Source organism: Pan paniscus, chromosome 2 (assembly GCF_029289425.2).
Source record: "Pan paniscus chromosome 2, NHGRI_mPanPan1-v2.0_pri, whole genome shotgun sequence".
Classification (NCBI taxonomy): Eukaryota; Metazoa; Chordata; class Mammalia; order Primates; family Hominidae; genus Pan; species Pan paniscus.
Window position 1 is genome coordinate 42,707,479 of NC_085926.1, and position 20,196 is coordinate 42,727,674.

The following is a 20,196-nucleotide window of genomic DNA, read 5'->3' on the forward strand; positions in this document are numbered from 1 at the left end:
GAAAGAATATTTATTTATTTATTTATTTATTTATTTATTTATTTATTTTAGAGACAGGGTCTTGTTCTGTTGCCCCGACTGGAGTGCAGTGGTGCAATCATGGCTCACTGTAACCTCTGCCTCCCGGGCTCAAGCAATCCTCCCAGCTCAGCCTCCTAAGCAGCTGGGACCACAGGCACAGGCAACTGTGCCTGGATAATTTTATATATATATATATATATATACACACACACACACATAAATATATAAATATAAATATAAATATATATATATATATAAAATTTGGTAGAGACGGGGTTTCACCATGTTGCCCAGGCTGGTCTTGAACTCCTGGGCTCGAGAGATCTGCCCACCTCAGCCTCCCAAAGTGCTGGGCAAGGAGGAACTTTCTAACAGACAGACCACCTAAGACTGGGTGGGCTTCTCGGAAGATGGCAGTCACTTACAGGAGATACTGCAGAGGGGAAGGCAGGGTTTGGAAACAGAGAGACTGCCTCAAAGCCTCACAGACTGTGTGACTGCGCACAGGTAACTCTGAATCTCAGTTCCCTCATCTGTAAGATGGGCCTAAGAGTAACACTGCCCTGCGTAACACTGTTATGAGGATTCAGTATTGTGAAGTTGTCTGAGCCTGGGAATCCTCTGAGGTTCTTCTTGGACTGAAATCTTGGTGCTTACTCCAGATCAACAAACTACAGTTCTAGGGGAAGGGACATGGAATCTGCATTTTAAATGCTACAGGTTATTTTTAGGATTAGGTAACTTTGCAAAATCCCAAGATGGTCTAGGTGAAGCTGTCAACACAGCCTGGCACATGTGGGCCTTCAGCAAGTGGCAGGTAGATGTCATCCCACAGAACAATGCCCTTATCACCCTTATAACGCTAGGGTAGAAGCAGACAACTCCTAGGGTCCTTCTGACCCTGGTTTCCCTGTCAACACAACCAAATGACAAAACAATGTTGGTAAACTTGAGCCAGGAAAGGAAGCACAATTCGCTAGGCTCCCTGGCAAAGGGCAGGAGCACAGCTTTGAAGGCACCCACCAGTGCCCTCGTGTGGCGCTGTGAGGCAATTCCATTTAATCATTAAAGAATACTGTTACCTTTAAGAATTTGACATACAGGGCCGGGCGTGGTGGTTCATGCCGGTAATCCCAGCACTTTGGCAAGCCGAGGCGGGCAGATCACGAGGTCAGGAGATCGAGACCATCCTGGCTAACACAGTGAAACCTCGTCTCTACTAAAAATACAAAAAATTAGCTGGGCGTGGTGGTGGGCACCTGTAGTCTCAGCTACTCAGGAGGCTTGAGGCAGGAGAATGGCGTGAACCCGGAAGGCGGAGCTTGCAGTGAGCCGAGATCGCACCACTGCACTCCAGCCTGGGTGATAGAGCGAGACTCTGTCTCAATAAAAAAAAAAAAAAAAAAAAAGAATTTGACATGTAACTTAATGACAATAAGAAGTAAGTTGTTTTGTGCTTATTATGGTCAGGCACTGTCTTAGGTGCTTTACAAATGTTATTTTATGTTACCCCATTTCACAGGTGTGAAGATGAAGACATAGGAAGATGAAGGGGTTTGCCCAAGGTCAGAGTTGGCAGACCGGTGGCCAAACGTAAACTCAGGTTTCTTGAACCCCAAGGCCATGCACTATCATCTATTAGCTTCTTGGAGTTTTTCCCCCTTTATGTTGGCTTCAAGGATCCCATGGGAGACACTGAAGATAAAAGCCACTGTGACCCTCGAAGTCCCTGGGAACAAGGGTGATATGCTTGGCAAATGGTGGAAGTCATACACCTTCTCACATGTTTCTCAGTTTGAAGGGACAAAGGGAAAAGAACCACACCTAACTTTTATACAGTGCTTCCTCCATGCCAGGCCCTGTGCTGAGCATTTTACAAGTATTGACTCAATTCTCCCAACAATCCTGTGGGGTAGGCATCGTTATTATCCCCATTATACAGATGAGGAAACTGAGGCACAGAGCTAAAGGAATTTGCTTAAGGTCACACAGCTGGTGAGTGGAGAGCTGGGATTTGAATCTGAGCAGTGTGGCTCCAGAGCCCCTGCTGTTAGCTGCTTTTGGTATGCTCCAAAATATTCAGACAATAAAGAGGGAGACAAGGCTAAATTTTTATTGGGTAATTAAACTTTCAAAAGACTACAAGCATCTGGACAAAACTGGAAAAAGCTTACAATTACAACAGTCACGCAAATTTACATAAACTAGGAAAAAAAAAAGATGCCTGGAGTAAAATAAATCAAACCAAAGGCGTTGGCATTTGTTAAGCTCCAGTGCCTGGCATGTGCTAAGTGTTATATAAGAGCTTGTTCATTAAATAACAAATTAAAATCAGGCTGGTTGGCGAGAAGGTAAAACAACAACCCCACACGAGTGCACTGTGGGACCTAAAGGCCTTTTTTGGGTACTGTGTGCTTAGGTCTCTAAGGGGGTCAGGGCAGCTCTTTCTGGGGCGTTTTAAATCCTTTGTTCAGGCCAGGAGAAGTCTGATGACTCACTCACCTTGCTCTGCAAAACAAGAATTTGTTGAGCCCGACCCCTCCAGGTCCCTGGCGAGGATAGGAGCTGCTGAACGTTGACGTCTTCCCCAACCTCTCTGGCCAAAACCTGAAATAAGGCAGGGCCTTCAGTGTGGCCAAAAGAGAGGGCTCCACCAGACCCTGATGCTGCTACGTATTTAGAAGCATATTCAGAAGCAGCCTTCACCTACACAATCTTCTTCCCATCTCAGAGCATAGCCCTCAAAGGTCAGTTTTCCATGTCCCAAGGGCAGCTCTCCCTGGGAAAGTAGTAAACCCATCATCCCTGGCATTTCTTGGCAATGCTTAGAGCAGCCAAGAAACTGCCAGCAATGCCCAGATAGGGCCCCTTGCTCTTGACATATTCTGGGATGACTGAACCACAAAGCTGACCAACTCCTGCTTCCTTAACCCACTCACCTGTCACCTAGTGCTGAGCTAATTCTGGCTATAGGAAGTACATCGCCACAGGACCCTAGCCTTTGTGAAAACCCACGGACAAGTGGACCTCTGAGTGCAGCAAAAGGTGGGCTACTGAATGTCAGTTGGGGTGCTGTGGTCCAAGAAGGGCCCAGCTTTGCGGTTGTTGAAGTGCAGCACTCAGGCCCAACCTCAAGGCTTTGAGGCAGAAACAATATGCTCCAGCTTGTGACCTGGGCCCCTCTGAAGCCTGTCACAGAAACCCGATCCAGCGTACCAAGTCTCTGGCGCTTGTTTCCACAATAGAACACTGTTTTGGAAATCTTGGCCAGTCTGAGTGGTTCCAGCAGGGAAGACAAATGCCAGAGAATTCGCTATGTAAATAAAAATAAATAACGAACCAGCTGGGCCTGTGTCCCAAGTCTGAGCATTTTCCTTTGAAAGGGTCCTTTAATACACAAGTAACCTATTCATTTTCTGTTACAGATAGCAGAGAAGAAGGCAGGTGTTGGCAGGCTTTCAAGTTAAGTAAGGGTGACATTAAGGGGAGACCCAGGATCTACTGGGGCACAAGTAGTGCAGGGAAGGCTTAATGGACTCTCCCTGGGTGGACAGTGCTGTCCTCCTCAGTCTAGAGCTGGGCAGGCACCACAAGGGCATGTATGCTGCAGGGGTGGGGGTGGCAGGCTCAGGTAGCCAGCGACTCTGCCCACCAAACGGTTATGGACCAAGGGCTGGTGGGAGGAAGGACTGGAACTGGAGCCTGACCCAGAGCAAGCAGTGTGCTCAAGGGACTGAGCACTCACGGCTCCAGAATGGAATCCACTGTGCCAGCCGTGCTCTTCCCAAGTCCAGCCCCAGCCACACAAGAAGCCCCAAGCCCTGGCTCTGAAAGACCTTCTGTGCCATCCGCAGCTCCTGCTTCACAGACTGGATCTGGTTGCGGAGGTCACTCATCTTCAAGTTGGTGGCCACCAGCCTGTCCTGCAGGGCCTTCACCTCTGGGGTCTCCAGCTGGTTGGGAAGGACAGGAGAGAAAGTAGTCATTTATTGCCTACATGGGAATAGTAATCATAGCCCCCATTTATCCAAGTCTGTGCCAGGCACTGTGCTAAGTGTTTGACATGGAAGAACTCATTTAATCCTCATAAACCCCTGTGAGGTAGGTTCTCTTGTAAGCCCCTTATAGATGCAAAATGGAGGGTGGTGGAAGGTAAGTCCTCTACTTGAGCTACCTGGTTAATAAAGGTAGAACCTGGATTTGAATCCTGGCAGCTTAACTTTGGGACTGAGCTTTTTGCAGAGTGTTGCACACACACATGTGGGTGTATGCCTTACCCTAGAGGTGAAGCATCTGGAGGAAGCGGCAGGCTCCACGCCTCCCAGACACTTTCCTAGCAGTGACCACTGAATAGAAATAAGGACCCATTTTAATTTCCAAATGCTCATCTCTGTGGCTTGAAGAACTACAGCAACCATGAAAACTGCCTGCTGAAACTCTTAGCAATGTCTTTTTTTTTTTTTATAACCCCATGTTTTATTTAAACTATCTGGATGGAAATTTTTCTTAAATGGGCTGACTACTTCTCTGTCTTCAATAGACACTCCTGTGACTCATAGATATTTGACAAAGGGACCTTCAAGGTCAGCCCATTTAAACCCCTTCCATAATGATGAAAATAAGGCCCAGAGAGGGGAGGTAATTTGCCTTCAGGCATACAGCTGGTTGGGGTGACACAGGTGGGATGAGAAAGAACACTCGTCCTTCCCCTGCCCTGGCTGACTCTTCCAATTTAAGCTGCTGTTAATGCTGGGCATTGTGGCCACAGGAACGTTGGTTGTCAGGCTGAGCATCCCATCAGGCAATGACGCTGAGGCCCTCTGCTGCTGCCCCAACAGGGCAAAGCAGCTGAACTTCAGGAAGCAGGGCTGGTACTACAGTGGCTTTCTGACCTTTCTCTAGCAGGCACAAACAAAATCTCCTCTGAATGCTAGTGTGAAAGACAGATCCAAGTATACTGGGTCCGGGAAGTTCCATGGACCCCAGAGGCTCTGGGCAGCCCAGCTGAAAACCACTGGCCAAAGAAACTAGACATGAACACCTGGTCCAGAAACTCTGGCCTCATCCAGTGTCCTCATCTATGGAATGAGTATACAAATACTTTCCTGCTCCGCTTCCTCAGAGCACCACCATCAGGCTAAAGAGAACAGCCAACGTGAACAGAATGTGCCAACTCGGAACTTATATGAAACATAATCTCAGCTCACTGCAACCTCCGCCCCCCCAGGTTGAAGCGATTCTCCTGCCTCAGCCTCCCGAGTAGCTGGGATTACAGGTGCCCACCACCATGCCTGGCTAATTTTTGTATATTTTTTAGTAGAGATGGGGTTTCACCATGTTAGCCAGGCTGGTCTTGAACTCCAGACCTCAGGTGATCCACCTGCCTTGGCCTCCCAAAGTGCTGGGATTACAGATGTGAGCCACCGTGCCCAGCCATCCTTTTTTTTAAAGTATATTTTCTTCTGTGTTCTTCCTCCTGTCTGGCCGCCTGCCATCCCTGCGTACTCTGTTGGGTGCCTGCCTCTTCTCCTGTTGAATGTGTGGCTTTGAATCTGCCCTGGGTTGGGAAGCAACACCCCTCCACCCCCTGCCACGCCCCGCCCTGCCTGTCAGATCTCTAGCGCCATGAGCCCCAGTGGCCCTGACAGTGGGGGTGCTGAGAGCTGTGGGAGTACATGTGCTTCCATATGGCTGCAGTGATCCTGCAGCATCTCTTTGATCTGCTCAGAGCATGGAAAAAGCATACAGATTGGATCTGGCTCTAGAACCTGGGCAGTGATGCCCTGTCCAAGCCTCATTTTCTCATCTGTAAAATGGGGATATGTAATGCCAATCTCCAGGGAACCTGTGAGGGTTGCTAGGACAACGCATGTCAAGGGTGCTGTCTGGGGCAGGTCCTGATGGAGGGCAATGCTGGCAGGCCTAGCCTGGCTTGAGTGGGCAGCTGACAAGTGGGCTGAGGGCTAGATGGTGTTCTGGAGAGGGCTGGATCAGGCCCTGTCCTCCTGGCTTAGGCAGTTGAGCTAATCCTACCTCTAAGCCATTTCAGAGTTCTTTCTGCCCAGAGTGAAATTGCACAGGCTTTGTGGGGGACCTGGGTATGGGTACGCTCCCTCCCCTACCCGAGGCTGTTTTCTTTGAGAAAATAACTAAAGCGCAGTACATGGGGAGCAGATGATGCCAACGCTACTCACATCATGGCCTCCTGAAGCCCCAAGCAGAGGGAAGGGTGTTCAGCTCCACTCTGGAATGTGCTTTGGAGGCCTAGGGTTGGAATGTGGATTGAGCCTGCAGGCCTCTGGAGTGTGGCTCGGGCTTGGGCCGCCCTGAGCAGCCTATGAGGGGAAACATTGCTTTTGCTCTCGCTCTGATCAGGAGATGCCAGGGAGAACACGTGGTGCTGATGAATTGAGACCTGCGGCCCATCACACACTCTTCTCTCAGAACCTGGAACCTCCCAGGCTCCCTGTGGCCACAGAATAAAGTCAAAACTCCTGCTCCAGCTGCCATTCAAGGGCTCCCTCTATGGGTGACTTTACCCCAGCTTTTTTGGCTTTCGTTCCCCTTTTCTCCCGTGTGAGCTCTGGGCTGCAGTCAAATGTTATCCAGCTGACACTCAGTTCACCTTCCCCATCTTCCTTCTCCAGTAAGGCCAGCTCAGGGACGCCCTCCTCCGTCCCACCTTCCAGCTGCAACCTTAATGGAGGGTGGACTCCCCTGTGAGCTTAGAGCACCGGGGCCATCTCTGAAGGCCCTGTCCACATCCTGCCTTCGAATGACTTCTCATTCCTCCTCTGGGATTCTCCATAGACAGAGCCTCTGTTTTTTTGGTGGTTGTTGTAGTTGTTTGTTTGTTTGTTTGTTTGTTTTGAGACACAGTCTCACTCTGTCACCCAGGCTGGAGTGCAGTGGCGCTATCTCAGCTCACTGCAACCTCTGCCTCCCAGGTTCAAGCGATTCTCATGCCTCAGCCTCCCGAGTAGCTGGGATTACAGGCGTTCGCCACTATGCCTGGCTAATTGTTGTATTTTTACTAGAGATGGTGTTTCACCATGTTGGCCAGGCTGGTCTTGAACTCCTGGCCTCAAGTGATCCATCAGCCTCAGCCTCCCAAAGTGCTGGGATTACGGGCATGAGCCACCTCACCCGGTCGAGGCTCTATTTTTGATTCTCTGTGCCACAGGGCTTAGAAAATCCCATCAGGCTGAACAAGCAGTTTCCTATCCAGGGCAGCCCTAGTTCAGAATGTGGAGGTGCTCAATGCGTGGAATAAACCAGGGGCAGCTTAGCAGTGTCCCCTGAAGCCAGGAAAGGCCCTGAAGAATACTCAGTCCAGCCCCTGTAGAGGGCAGAGCCCCTCTTCTACTTCCCCAGCAATGAGACAGGTTTACACAAGACTACTCTTGAGGAGGCACATTCACCCCGGAACCTGAGGGCCCATCCCCGCCGGAACCTGAGGGGCCCATCACTGCACAGCGAGGACTGAATTATCCTCAAGGAAGGCACAGGGCAGTCTGATCCTGAGGTGCAGGCAGCAGGGAAGATGGGGCTAGAAAACAAGCACCAAATTGGGAGTCCTGGGGCTTGGCTGCCTCTCTCACCAACTGGCCTGGCTTCCCAAGAAAACCCTTGGTGAAGCCTCCTGGAATGTTAGACTCTGATGATATTTACTATCTGATTTGGGGATAAACCAACCCACTAGGTCAGACTGACTTCCTTTCATGGATCTGCAATTCCCACCTCTTGAGTTTCATGAACTGTCACTGGTTTAGTAAAATGGGCTCTGGGGAACAAGTCCCCATTTCCAATAGCCACTTTTACTCTGTAGATTTGGAGCTCCACGAAAGGGAAAGTGTTCATAATATGAACTGCCCCATAAAGAACAGGATTCCACTGGGCAGTAGTGAGCTCCCTGTCCCTGGAGTAAGGTGGAGTCTGGATGTGTCCCCAGTGAGGATGCTGTACAGGAGATGGCTGGGCTGACAGTGGGAGGTCAGTTGGACCAGGCCTTCCCTCTTGATCCTCAGGCTCCAGTGTTCCAGGGTTCTCAGGCTCCTCCCAGCCTTCCTTTCTGGAGACAGAGTTGGAGCTACACCCTCCATAGCTTCCGACACGACATTCTTGGCCTCGGGCCATACACTCAGTACTGTTCTCTGATGTCTGCTCTGAGGATGCAGCAATGGTAGACAATGGGCACCTGGCTCGGCAGCGGGGTTGTGGGTTGGGGGTGGACCCCGGGTAGAGGTACCTACACACCTGTGGAGGAGGGGAGGCCCAGGCCCATGGCTGCCTCACAGACTTCCCAGCACAGAAGAGAATTCATACCAATGCTCTGTCTCCCATCTGGGCCCTCGGTGGCTTGGCTCCTGCGTCGGTGGCCCCCTTGGCTGACAGCCTGGTCAGGGCTGTCTGCAGCTGAAAAAGCAAACCTCGTGCTTAATACTCTGCTCAGCGATTGTGCAGCCCAAGGAAAGCACTCTGGTGCCATTGTGTGTGTGGTTACCTATCTTGGTGGTGTGTCCTTTTAGCTCACTTTAGGATCATTAATGGCAGCATTCTCCTTTAGAAACCGCTCTGGAATGGAGAGGGTTTAATTGATTGTCTGACCCATTCCCTAATCGTACTATAAAAGTAGCCCAAGGGTTTACTAACAGCTTAATAAATAATAATGGTACACTTATAATCTGTCTCCTGAAGTTCCAACAATAGTCTAGGAGGCGGGGCAAAAAAGAATGATGGATTTCAGGTTACAGATGAACAGATGAGGCCAGAGACACCAAGAAGCCTGTTGGAGGGCAACAGAATTGGATTTAAAATGCAGCACCACCATATACTGCGTGACTTGAGAAAGCCTCTTAACCTTCCAACTTCAGCTCTCCCAGCTACATATGGAGAAGCTAGGGAGGTTCCCTCTTGCCCATGCTAGGAGTCCCCTCCAGAGGGAGAATGACCAAGGCCCCTCACTTCCCGCTCCAGCTCCTGGATGCGATTGGTCAGCTGCTTCACCCTGGTTTTTGCACCCTCTGATTCTGCCATCAACAGCCGGTTCTTTTTTGATAGCTCCACAATTTTGGTGGCGACCACGTCTCCGGCTACACCGGCTGTCCCTAAAATGAAAGGAATGGTGAGGTCAATTAAAAACACAGGCATACACATCAAACTCATGCTCCACCACTAACAGCACCAGGGTCTTAAAAGCTAAAGCTGCTTGGCATGAATGCTCATAAAGGGGCACTAACTTAGGAGGGTCACCATATACCTAGCAGCCCTGGGACTCAACTCCAATGAGTGGAAATGCAGCCACTCAGAGGTTCAGTATGTTCTAGGAAAATGATAAAAACAGAAAGCAGAGTTTTAATTCTGTGAGACTCAGGTTTATCACTCCGATGCTTCATGTAATCCTCAGTGATAGGATTACATCCATATCCCTGTAATTTTGCTGTGCCCTCTAATGAGCAGGATGTAGTCCCCTTGGGCCTTCTATGACTCTGGGCTCAACCATTTGGCTTGCTTTGGCCAATAGCATGTTAACAGATAAGGTGCAGATAAGGTAGAGGCTTGAAAAGCACTCGTGCAGTTAAACTCGCTGTGTTTGCTTATGCCCTCTCCACAGGAAGAACATACCTGGCTGGCTGGTCTCAAGAATAGAAGAGAGACATGTTGAACAAAGTGGAACCAATCTAGCCAAGCCTGGCCTAGATCGGCCAATCCCCAACCAACCCCCAGATGTTTAAGCTAAATAAATGCTTACTGCTGCTGAGATTATGTGGTTGTTTCTTAGAATTTGGTGGTAACACCTACCCAATAGAAAGGCATACATTCATTTAGCAAATATTTATTTTCTACCAAGTGCTGGGTCCTCTTGGTGTTAGGGATTCAGTGGTGGATAAAAAAGACTTATGGGGTTTACATTCAAGTAGGGAAGACAGATAATTTAAAACATCAAAGAAATAAATATGTATTCTAATATGTAGCAGGAATAAGTGCTAGGAAATACACTGGAGCTGGGCAAGGGGGTAAGAACGAGGGAGGTGATGCTATTTTAGATGGAGTGGCCAGGAAAGGCTCTCTGAGGAGGTGATGTGTGAAGAGAGACCTGAGTGAATGAACTGAGGGCTCAAACCATGAAGAGTGCTCTCACCTAGGAAGAACATTCTAAGCAGAGGAAATGGCAAGTACAGAGGTCTGGAGGTGGAATGTGCTTAGAGTATCTGAGGACCATCAAGGACTCCAGAGTAGCTGGAAGGCTACTTGCAGTGGGCAAAGGAAGGAGGCTGTGGAAGGTGGCTGGAGGATGTGAATGGGGAAGTTGTATGGTATGGGAGCTGTGTGGAAGGCAGGCACCGGGAGCTAGTCCAGCATCGTCATCGACCAGGTGGGTAGCCCTGACAGTCCCTTGCCCTCTCTGGAGTGCAGCTCCCCTATCTGTGCAATGGCAGAGGTGGTCAGATGGTCTGCAAGTTTCCTGAACACTTCTGACACCATAGCAGGGAGTAACTGGCAGTCCTATTTTTTAGTCCTACTTTTTAACATGACCATCATATGCTTCAGAACAAGAAGAAGGGTGACAACTGGTGGAAAGCAAACAGGCACTTGATGGCTTTCAAATCACCTCAGCCCAGGCTTGCTCCTGCCAGCCTGGGCGAGGCAGTGAGTGGGGCAACTAGGAGTAGCTGCCCTTGGAATCTCATGTCTGCTGAAGAAGACAAGGACACACCAAGAGAAAAGGCTCAGAGCAGACCTGGAGCCCTGGAGTATCTAGAGGGAGACAGGCCCCATTCAGCGCCAAGATGGCACACTTTGCTCCCTGGCTCCTTTAATAGGTTGTGTGTCAGGAGGGTAACGGGGGTGGTGATAATAAAGGATCACTGTGAAAATCATGAACTCTAGCAGTTAAAGAAATGCAGTTTCAGCAGAGGTCTGGTTCTGGTTAAGATGGAGTAAGTGCACTCTACCCTGTCTCTTTTGCTGAATACAACCAAAAGCCCTGGATAGGATGTGTGAAGCAGCTACCTGAGGGTTCCGGACATAAATGGTAGCAAGCATATTGGGGAAGGAAACCGGACCTAGAATTACAAATGGTCCAGTGGTACGTTTCCTCCCAGGACTCAAATCAGCACAAATTCTGGAACTGGCTATCAGAAAGAGGTTCAAGAGAAGGTCTTTCTAGTCCAAAGAGCAGGAAGTGGGGCTCAGACAGAATGGAAAAAATCCTCTGGGTATTTTTTTTTCCTATTCTTTCCCAACCCTGTCTCCAGGCAAGCTCTACTGTTGAAGCTGCAACCCCTTGATAAATGGGGGCGGCAGTGGATGGGCAAACACAGAAATGCTAACTATCTGGCTAAATAGAATAGTTTTCCCTTTGGGTTCTTTAAAATACGTATAATAGTTGAGCAAAAAGTATAACATTGACTGATGGGATTTTCAATATATATAGATATAATACATATAAAAACTGCAATAGAAAGGGAGAGGTAAAGGGACCTGAATGGTGGTAAAGTTTCTACATTCCATTTGAAGTGGTAAAATATTAGTTCTATGTAGACTATGAAAAGGTAATAAATATTTTGTAACCACTAGATCACTAAAAAACTATACAAAAAATATAGTAAGCAAACAAAACCCAAAGGAATCACTAAAAATCCAGCCAAAAGAAACTGATCTATCAACTCTCAGTAGCCTGTCACTTGCAGCACAGTTTAAAAACATAAATGGAGGCCAGTCGCGGTGGCTCACACCTGTAATCCCAGGACTTTGGGAGTCCGAGGCGGGCAGATCACAAGGTCAGCAGTTCGAGACCAGCCTAGCCAACATGGTGAAACCCTGTCTCTACTAAAAATACAAAAATTAGCTGGGTGTGGTGGCACACACCTGTAATCCCAGCTACTCAGGAGGCTGAGGCAGGAGAATCACTTGAACCCAGGAAGTGGAGGTTGTGGTGAGCCAAGATCGTGCCACTGCACTCCAATCTGGGCAACAGAGCAAGACTCTGTCTCAAAAAGAAAAAAATTAAAAACATAAATGGGCTTGTCAGATTTTCTCTCCAAAACGTGAGAATGAAAATCAGAAATGGTGACTTCAGAGTGAAGACTGGATTTAAGTGGTTTTCAGGGACGCTTAGGGCTGGCAGTCAGATGAGGCCACAACCAAGTCTGGGCTTTGGCAAAGCTTGCAAGAGACAGTTAACAATGAGAGGGGCTGGGGAAGAGGGAGTAACCCCAGATCTGCTTCCCAGGTCTGCTGGGTGGAGATGTATCTCCTGCTCCCCCTGGAGCCCATCAGCTTCTCTACAGCCTTGCAAAAGTGCAAGTGGCCCCTTCCACAGCTGAATCTGTAACCAGGCTGAGTGTAGGCTTCCTTAGCCAGGCTTTGTGTTTTTTGTTTCAGACAGAAAAGGTCAAAGAATGGAGGGAGGTGCATTAGGCTACCATGAGTCTTTAGGATACCAAATTCCCCTTGCTTTGTAATTCAGCATTGACTGACCAGAGCTTTGGTCCTATGAACGTACCTATCCTCAAACGCATTTACTCTCAAAGGCAAGGACGATAGTCTGGTAGATGCTGAGTCAGCCCTGTTGCTCTCTGTGATTGGTGACATCTATAATACTTTCTTATTTATTAGCCATCTGGGAATTGCTCAATGGGTATATACATAACAGAGGACAATCAAGTCCAAAGTCCTCACTACATCAGCAGGGCGAAAGTCAAACTCATAACCACAGAGCCAATGTCCAGCTCACAACCATGATCAAAGGTCATTCCCAGACCTGCAAAGCCAAGGTCCTCACCAGACTCATGGGGCCACCATGAGGTCTCCACCAACACAGCTAAGGTCTAGCCCAGACTTACAGGGCCAAGACCCAGCCCACACATTGTTGGTGGTTGGGTCCCATGATATCCTCCTAGAACAGGTGACTCATCTACCTTTCTGGAGCAGCAACAGCAGGTGCTGTAGAGTTCATACCTGGCTCTACTGGGGCTTTTTTTTTTTTTTTCAAGACATGATCTCACTCTGTTGCCCAGGGTTCAGTGCAGTGGGGGTGATCATAGCTCACTGCAGGCTGCTGGGCCTTTTTTATGTTCACAACATAACATGTGAGCCAGTGCACCAAGGAGAAATGGATCCTGCCAGCCCCTGAACATGCTGCGAGCATGATGGCGAACGCTTGTCATGAGTCCCAGCTGGATCACCAACATTGTCTATGATGCTTGCCTGCTGGCCCTTCTGGCCCATTTTAAAATCCCTCATTGCTCCCTGTGCTCCCATTTTCTGGTGGGCTGGCCTCCCTGGGGCTGCTCTTTTCCTCTACCCTCTCCCTCACTTCCAGGACTCCTCTGGACAAGCTTGATCACAACTGACCCTTGGCACTCTCTTGGGAATCTGCTCTCTGGAACCTGCTGTCTGCCCTATCTGAAGTCCCTGGACTGCAGGGCAAGGACTATCACAACAATGGTGGAGCTACCTGTGAAGGCAAATCTGTCCTCTTCTATTTTCTTTTTGAGGTGTTTGATTTCAAAGTCCCTTTCCTTCAGCAGCTTATACAATCGCCCGTTCTCGTCCACCGTTTCCCTGAGCTCATTTCGAAGGTGTTCAATCTCATCTTCAAGCACCCTACAAGGCAAAGGCAGAATTAATGCTCCTCCAAGGCAAAGGCCCTGGTGAGCAGGGGTCAGGCCTCCACTGCCTAGGTGGACAGATGGACACGCAGATGCAGACACACTGACGTGAAAGAAGAAAGATTTCAATGTCGTTCATTAGCTGGCTTAAATAGGGAGTTATAAAAAAACCCACTCATAATTCATATTTCTTTTAAGCATCCATGGAACATGCATAAAAATATATTACAGGGCTGGGTGTGGTGGCTCATGCCTCTAATCCCAGCACTTTGGGAAGCCAAGGCAGGAGTTTGTGACTAGCCTAGGCAACAAAGAAAGACCCTGTCTCTAAAAATAAAAGAAAACAAAATTAGCCAGGCATGGTGGTGTACATGTGTAATCCCAGTGACTCTAGAAGCTGAGGTGGAAGGATTGCTTGAACCCAGGAGCTTGAGGCTGCAGTGAGCTATCATCCTGCATTCCAGCCCGGGTGACAGTACAAGACTCTGTCTCTTAAAAAAAAGTATTATAGGCTATAAAGGGAATCTTAGCAAATTCTAAATAATAACATTATACAGACTATTTTCTCTAATGGCAAGTGACTGTTTTAGAAATCAATAATAAAAAATAGAAATAAAACAAGAAAACCCAAAACTCATCATATGCTTGGAACTTGAAAAACACCCTATACTCCTAAATTATTTATGGGTTAAGAAGAAATCATAATATGTATTATAAAGCATTTAGAATGGATTGACCACAGAAGCTGTATCAAAACTTGTTAAATGCAGCTATAATTAAGGCTCTAAGCTTCCTTCTATCACTTTAGCTGCACTTTACAAGTTTTGCTATAGCTCCGGTGGTACACACACACACACACACACACACACACACCCCTGAGAGATTTCAAACTTGCATTTACCTCTTCTCAAAGCTATTTTTCGAGTTTGGCTCCCCTGCGTGGAGAAGGCTGAGGCCATCTGAAACCTCCAAGGGCTCCTCTTGGTCGTCAGCTCTGCTTTTGAGGCTCAGTTCTTTTTCCCTCTTTTTCTCCATCTGCTTCTGTAACCGTTTGTGCTGCATCTCCTGCATTGCCTTGAACTGGAGCCGCAAAGTGTTCTGTGAGCTTTCATCTGCTGCCATCCTGCCCTAGGCATCAGAAAAGAAGCCTCAGCTGAAGCAAACTCCACACCGAGCACTCAGCACACAGTCCGCCCTGTCTGCAGCCCCAGCCTTGGAGTTTACTGCTTTGCGTTGCATGTATGTCCACGCAGAAGCTTGGAAGCTCCACCCTCACCTCAGATCACTAGAAACCCAAGGTTGAACTGAGCATCCTCCCCAGTTCCTGAACATGCCACCAGATTGCACATGGCATCAGAATAGTCTCCATCACTCAGACTCAACACTTGACTCTTGCCTGTCCCTTAAATCAATGGTTCTCAACTCTGGTTGAACATTGAAATCCCCTAGGAACTCCTAAATAACAATGCCTGGGACCATTTCCAGACCAGCTAAATCCCAGTTTCTAGGAACAGGGCTTGGCCATCATTTCTTCTTTTTCTTTTTAAATTCAGGTATAATTCACATGCAATAAAGTACATAAATCCTGACCATACGGCTCAGTGAATCTTTCCATAGACATATACCTCGGTGGTGACCACCCAGATCAAGGTACAGGGCACTTACGGTCCCTGAGCAGGCTACTTTGTGCCCCTTCCAGTGAATCATCCCCCAAGGTAACCATTATTCTGACTGCTACCACCTAAGATTAATTTTGTCTGGTTTCTTTTTAGTCAGTCTATCAAAGAATAATTTATGTACAATAAAATCCACCAGGTTGGGTGCAGTGGCTCACGCCTTGCAATCACAGCACTTTGGGAGGCCAAGGTGAGTAGACTGCTTGAGACCAGGAGTTTGAGACCAGCCTGGATAATATGGCAAAACCCCATCTCTACAAAAAATTGGTTGTGGTGGTGCATGCCTGTAGTCCCAGCTACTTAGGAGGCTGAGGTGGCAAGATCGCTTGAGCCCAGGAAGTGGAGGCTGCAGTGAGCCATGATTGTGCCACTATATTCCATTGTGAATAACAGTGAGACCCTGTCTCCAAAAAAAAAAAAAAAAAAACACAAATTTTATGTGTACAAATGAGTTTTGACAAATATATTCACTTGTGTAAACCATCTCCACCATCGTGAAAGAACATTTTCATCACCCCAGAATCCTCCTTTGTGCCCTTTTGCAGTCAATTTCCAGCCAATCCCAATCCCAATCCCAGGCAAACTCTGGTCTGCTTTTGTTCACTACAGTTTTGCCTTTTCTGGAATTTCATATAACTAGAATCATACAGTCGTTAGCCTTTTGTGTCTGGCTTATTTTTTGCTCACCATTACCTTTTTGAGATTCATCAATGTCATTGCACACATTATAAGCTCATTCGTTTTTATTACTGAGTAATATTACATTGTTTAAACAAGAATTTGATTATACATTCACTTGTTATTGGACATCTGAGCTGTTTCCAGTTTTGGCTATTATGAATAAAGCCGTTATGAACATTCATGTATAAGAAGGTATTTGTGTGAATGTATGTTTTTATTTCTCTTGGGTAAATACGTAGAAGTGAAAATTCTGGCTTATATGGTAAATTTATGTTTAACTTCATAAGAAACTGCTAAACTGTTTGCCAGAGTGGTTGTACCATTTTACATTCTTACTAGCAATGGGAGTCCCAGTTGTGCCATCCTCATCAGCATTTAGGCTGGTCAGTCTAAATTTTAGACTTTCTCATTAGTATGTAAAATGGTATCTCAGCCGGGCATGGTGGCTCATCCCTGTAATCCCATCCCTCTAGGAGGCCGAGGTGGGTGGATAACCTGAGGTCAGGAATTCGAGACTAGCCTGACCAACATGATGAAACCCCATCTCTACTAAAAATACAAAATTAGCCAGGTGTGGTGACATGTGCCTGTAATCCCTGCTACTCGGGAGGTTGAGTCAGGAGAACTGCTTGAACCCAGGAGGCAGAGGTTGCAGTGAGCTGAGATCATGCCATTGCACTCCAGCCTGGGCAACAAGAGCAAAACTCTTGTCTCAAAATAAATAAATAAATAAATAAATAAATAGGCAGGGCACAGTGGCTCATGCCTGTAATCCCAACACTTTGAGAGGCTGAGGTGGGTGGATCACCTGAGGTCAGAAGTTTGAGACCAGTCTGGCCAAAATGGAGAAACCCCATCTCTACTAAAAATACAAAAATTAGCTGGGTGTGGTGATACAGGCCTGTAATCCCAGTTACTCAGGAGGCTACGGCAGGAGAATCACTTGAACCTGGGAGGCAGAGGTTGCAGTGAGTCAAGATTGAGCCATTGCACTCCAGCCTGGGCGAGGTTGCAGTGAGCCAAGATTGCGCCATGGCACTCCAGCCTGGCCGAGGTTGCAGTGAGCCAAGATTGCGCCATTGCATTCCAACCTGGGTGACAGAGCAAGACTCTGTCTCAAAATAAATAAATAAATAAAATATAAATTAATTAATTAATTAAAATAAAATAAAAATAAAATGGTATCTCAATGTGGTTTTAATTTGTATTTCTCTGTTGACTAGTTATGTTGAGCATCTTTTCATGTGCTTGTTGACCATGTGTATATCTTCTTTTGTGATGTGTCTATTCACATTTTTTGCCCATTTTTAAATTGTATTAGACAATACAATTTACAGTCACAATACAATCACTCACTGTTACTGAATGATCAGTTTCTTGTACATTCTTGATACTTTGTCTGTTTGAACTTCACATAAATGAAATAATAGAGCACAGACACTGGAATTATTAAATGCTCCCCTCACGATTTTAAAGTGTAGCCAGTGGTAAGCATCCCTGCCTTAAACCAACCTCAAGCCACATCATCTACCTATCATCCAATTAATCATAAATCTTGTTTATTTTCCATAAATGTCCTAAAATCTGCCCCCATGTCTCCATTCCCACTGATACCAGGCTCATAACCACCTTGGGGTATCTGCACTTGCTGTTACCTCTCCAGGAATGTCCTTCCCCCAGACATCTACCTTACCTACTTCCTCTCAAATGTCACCTTATCACAGAGGTCTCCTCATATCCTATTGTAGAAGGCATCCCTGCCCTTGCTCCCCATGCCCTTGCCCTGTTTTGTCTTCCTCCATGGCACTGAGAGTCATCTGACACATTATATTTTGATTTGTTTACTTGTTGACTGCCTCTCTCCCTCCCCACCAGCTTCACAATGGCAGGCACTGTGTTGTTCATTGCTGTATCCTCAGTGCCTGTAGCAGGGCCTGGTATATGGCAGGCATGGAATGAATACTTGCTGAACAAATGAATAACATTTGCTGAGGGACAAGTTTCTCTAAACCACAGCTCTGAGCCTGACAGACTCCTGTGCAAAAAGCTTCAGCAGATGCCCCTTAGCCACAAAGCCAAGTCCAATGGCATTAAGCGCTTTGGATTTGGCCTCTGTGTCCTTCTAGCCTGTTTTCCCTTTCATAATGCTAACTTCTAGCTAGTTGTGTTGACATGCTCCTCTGTTCCTATACCTCCTTCTCCCCTCAAGGCCTAAATCTTGCTGGTCCTCCTACACCCAGCATGAATACCATGGTCCTTTTCTGACCCGCCAGGAGGAATACTCTACCTACCCAAACAGCTTCAACTGCTCTATCTGTACCTTCTTAATATACTTATCTCCATCTCACACACAGGGGTGGTCCCAGAGCCTGTACCCAGTTACTCTTAAACTTGCTTCAATACCAAATCCCCAGGATACAATCTAAAAATGCTGATAACCAGGCCCACCCCTAGAGAATCTGATTTAAATTAGTCTGGAGTGGAGACCAAGCATGGGATGGTTTAACTGCTGCCCAGCTGGTTTTAATGTGCTGTGGGCTGAGCCCAGGGTTTGGCAAAGGTCAAACAAAAGCAGAAGCTGGTGTTATGTTGAAATTCCTTACCAGGCAGCTCTGCCCAGTAAGAGGAACTATAAAGAATTAACTCAGAAAACCTGTATTGTGCACACCCGCACATTCCAAAAAACATGTTTGGCCTTTGACCCGCTCCTAAGAGAGAATCTCTGAGCCCTTGGACCATCCTTCCTGATGAGAGTGTTTTTCTTCACCTGGGGACCTTGGGCCATTCCAGTCCATGTTAATTAACAATGTGATTCATTGCCAGGTGCGGGGTAGGCTGGAGGGGGCTGGAGACCGAGTGACTAAGGTCAACTGTACCTACGTAACCATCTCCTAATAAAAACCCTGGACACCAAGACTCAGGGGAGCTTCCCTGGCTGGCAGTACTCCATGTAAGTTGCCACGAATTGTTTCTGGGAGAAGTAAGTACTGTCAACATGACTCCACTGGGAGAAGACAACTGGAAGCTTGCACCTGGTGTCTCCTGGACTCTGCCCTATGTGTCTCTTTGCTGATTTTGACCCGTATTCTTTCATTGTAATAAACAATACATGTGAGTATAATAGCTGGCCCAAAGGCTATATCCTTTGTTAAAAGATAAACGTTAGGCCAGGCATGATGGCTCACACCTGTAATCCCAGCACTTTGGAAGGCCAAGGTGGAAGCATAGCTTGAGCCCAGGAGGTTGAGACTACAATGAGCTGTGATCGCGCCACTGCACTCTAACCTGGGTGACAGTCAGACCCTGTCTCCAAAATAAAAAAAGAAAAACTTTAAACAAATCAAATTTAACAGAATTCAACTGAGCAAAGAATGATTCACAAATCTAGCAGCCCCCAGAACCAGAACAGATTCAGAGTGACTCCAGGGCTGCCACCTAGTCAAAAAAGATTTATGAACAGAAAAAGGAAAGTGATGAACAGAAAGCGCAAGTGAGGTACAGAAACAGCTAGACTGATTACAGCTGGCTGTTTGCCTTTTTTGAATACAATTTGAATAGCTGGCTGCCTGTGATTGGCTGAAACTCTGTGACTGGTACAAGAGTAGATTGCAGTCTGTTTAAATTCCTAGTCAGGTTACAGTTTACTACGTACAGAGAAACCTTTAGGCTGAACTTAGAATATATAAGAAGGCAGCTTTAGGCTACAGTTAGTTTAACACATCCCACAGACATTTTTGTTTGGCTCTTACAGAACACTATGTTAGGATTTGAATTTGTTGCCAACATTCAAAGAATTGTAGTTTCAATATCAGATTTCCAGTGTCAACAAAAACAGTCAAACTCTGTAAAATATTTGAAGAGATGTACTTTTTTTTTTTTTTTTTTTTTTTTTTTTAGACGAAATCTCGCTCTGTCACCCAGGCTGGAGTGCAGTGGCACAATCTTGGCTCACTGCAACCTCCGCCTCCTGGGCTCAAGCAATTCTCCTGCCTCAGCCTTCTGAGTTGCTGGGACTACAGGCATGCACCACCACACCCAGATAATTTTTGTATGTTTTTGTAGAGACATGGTTTCACCATGTTGGCCAGGCTGGTCTTGAACTCCTGATCTCAAGTGATCCACCCGCCTCAGCCTCCCAAAGTGCTGGGATCACAGGTGTGAGCCACTGCACCCAGTCTGAAGAGATTTATTCTGAGCCAAAT

The 20,196-nt window shown here is 47.0% G+C and overlaps 1 protein-coding gene across 2 annotated transcripts in view; it reads right to left on the minus strand.

Moving 5' to 3' along the window:
* CCDC13 (coiled-coil domain containing 13) overlaps window positions 1-20,196 on the minus strand; it is a 67,683-nt gene that overhangs the window by 37,987 nt on the left and 9,500 nt on the right. For both annotated transcript variants that reach the window (XM_063602271.1, XM_055109726.1), the window contains exons 2-7: window positions 14,539-14,765; window positions 13,484-13,632; window positions 8,986-9,128; window positions 8,347-8,436; window positions 3,858-3,974; window positions 2,524-2,628 (exon numbers count right to left, since the gene is read on the minus strand). In XM_063602271.1, the coding sequence (XP_063458341.1) occupies window positions 2,524-2,628; window positions 3,858-3,974; window positions 8,347-8,436; window positions 8,986-9,128; window positions 13,484-13,632; window positions 14,539-14,759 (825 nt within the window). In that variant the 5' untranslated portion in view covers window positions 14,760-14,765. The remainder of the gene's footprint in view (window positions 1-2,523; window positions 2,629-3,857; window positions 3,975-8,346; window positions 8,437-8,985; window positions 9,129-13,483; window positions 13,633-14,538; window positions 14,766-20,196) is intronic.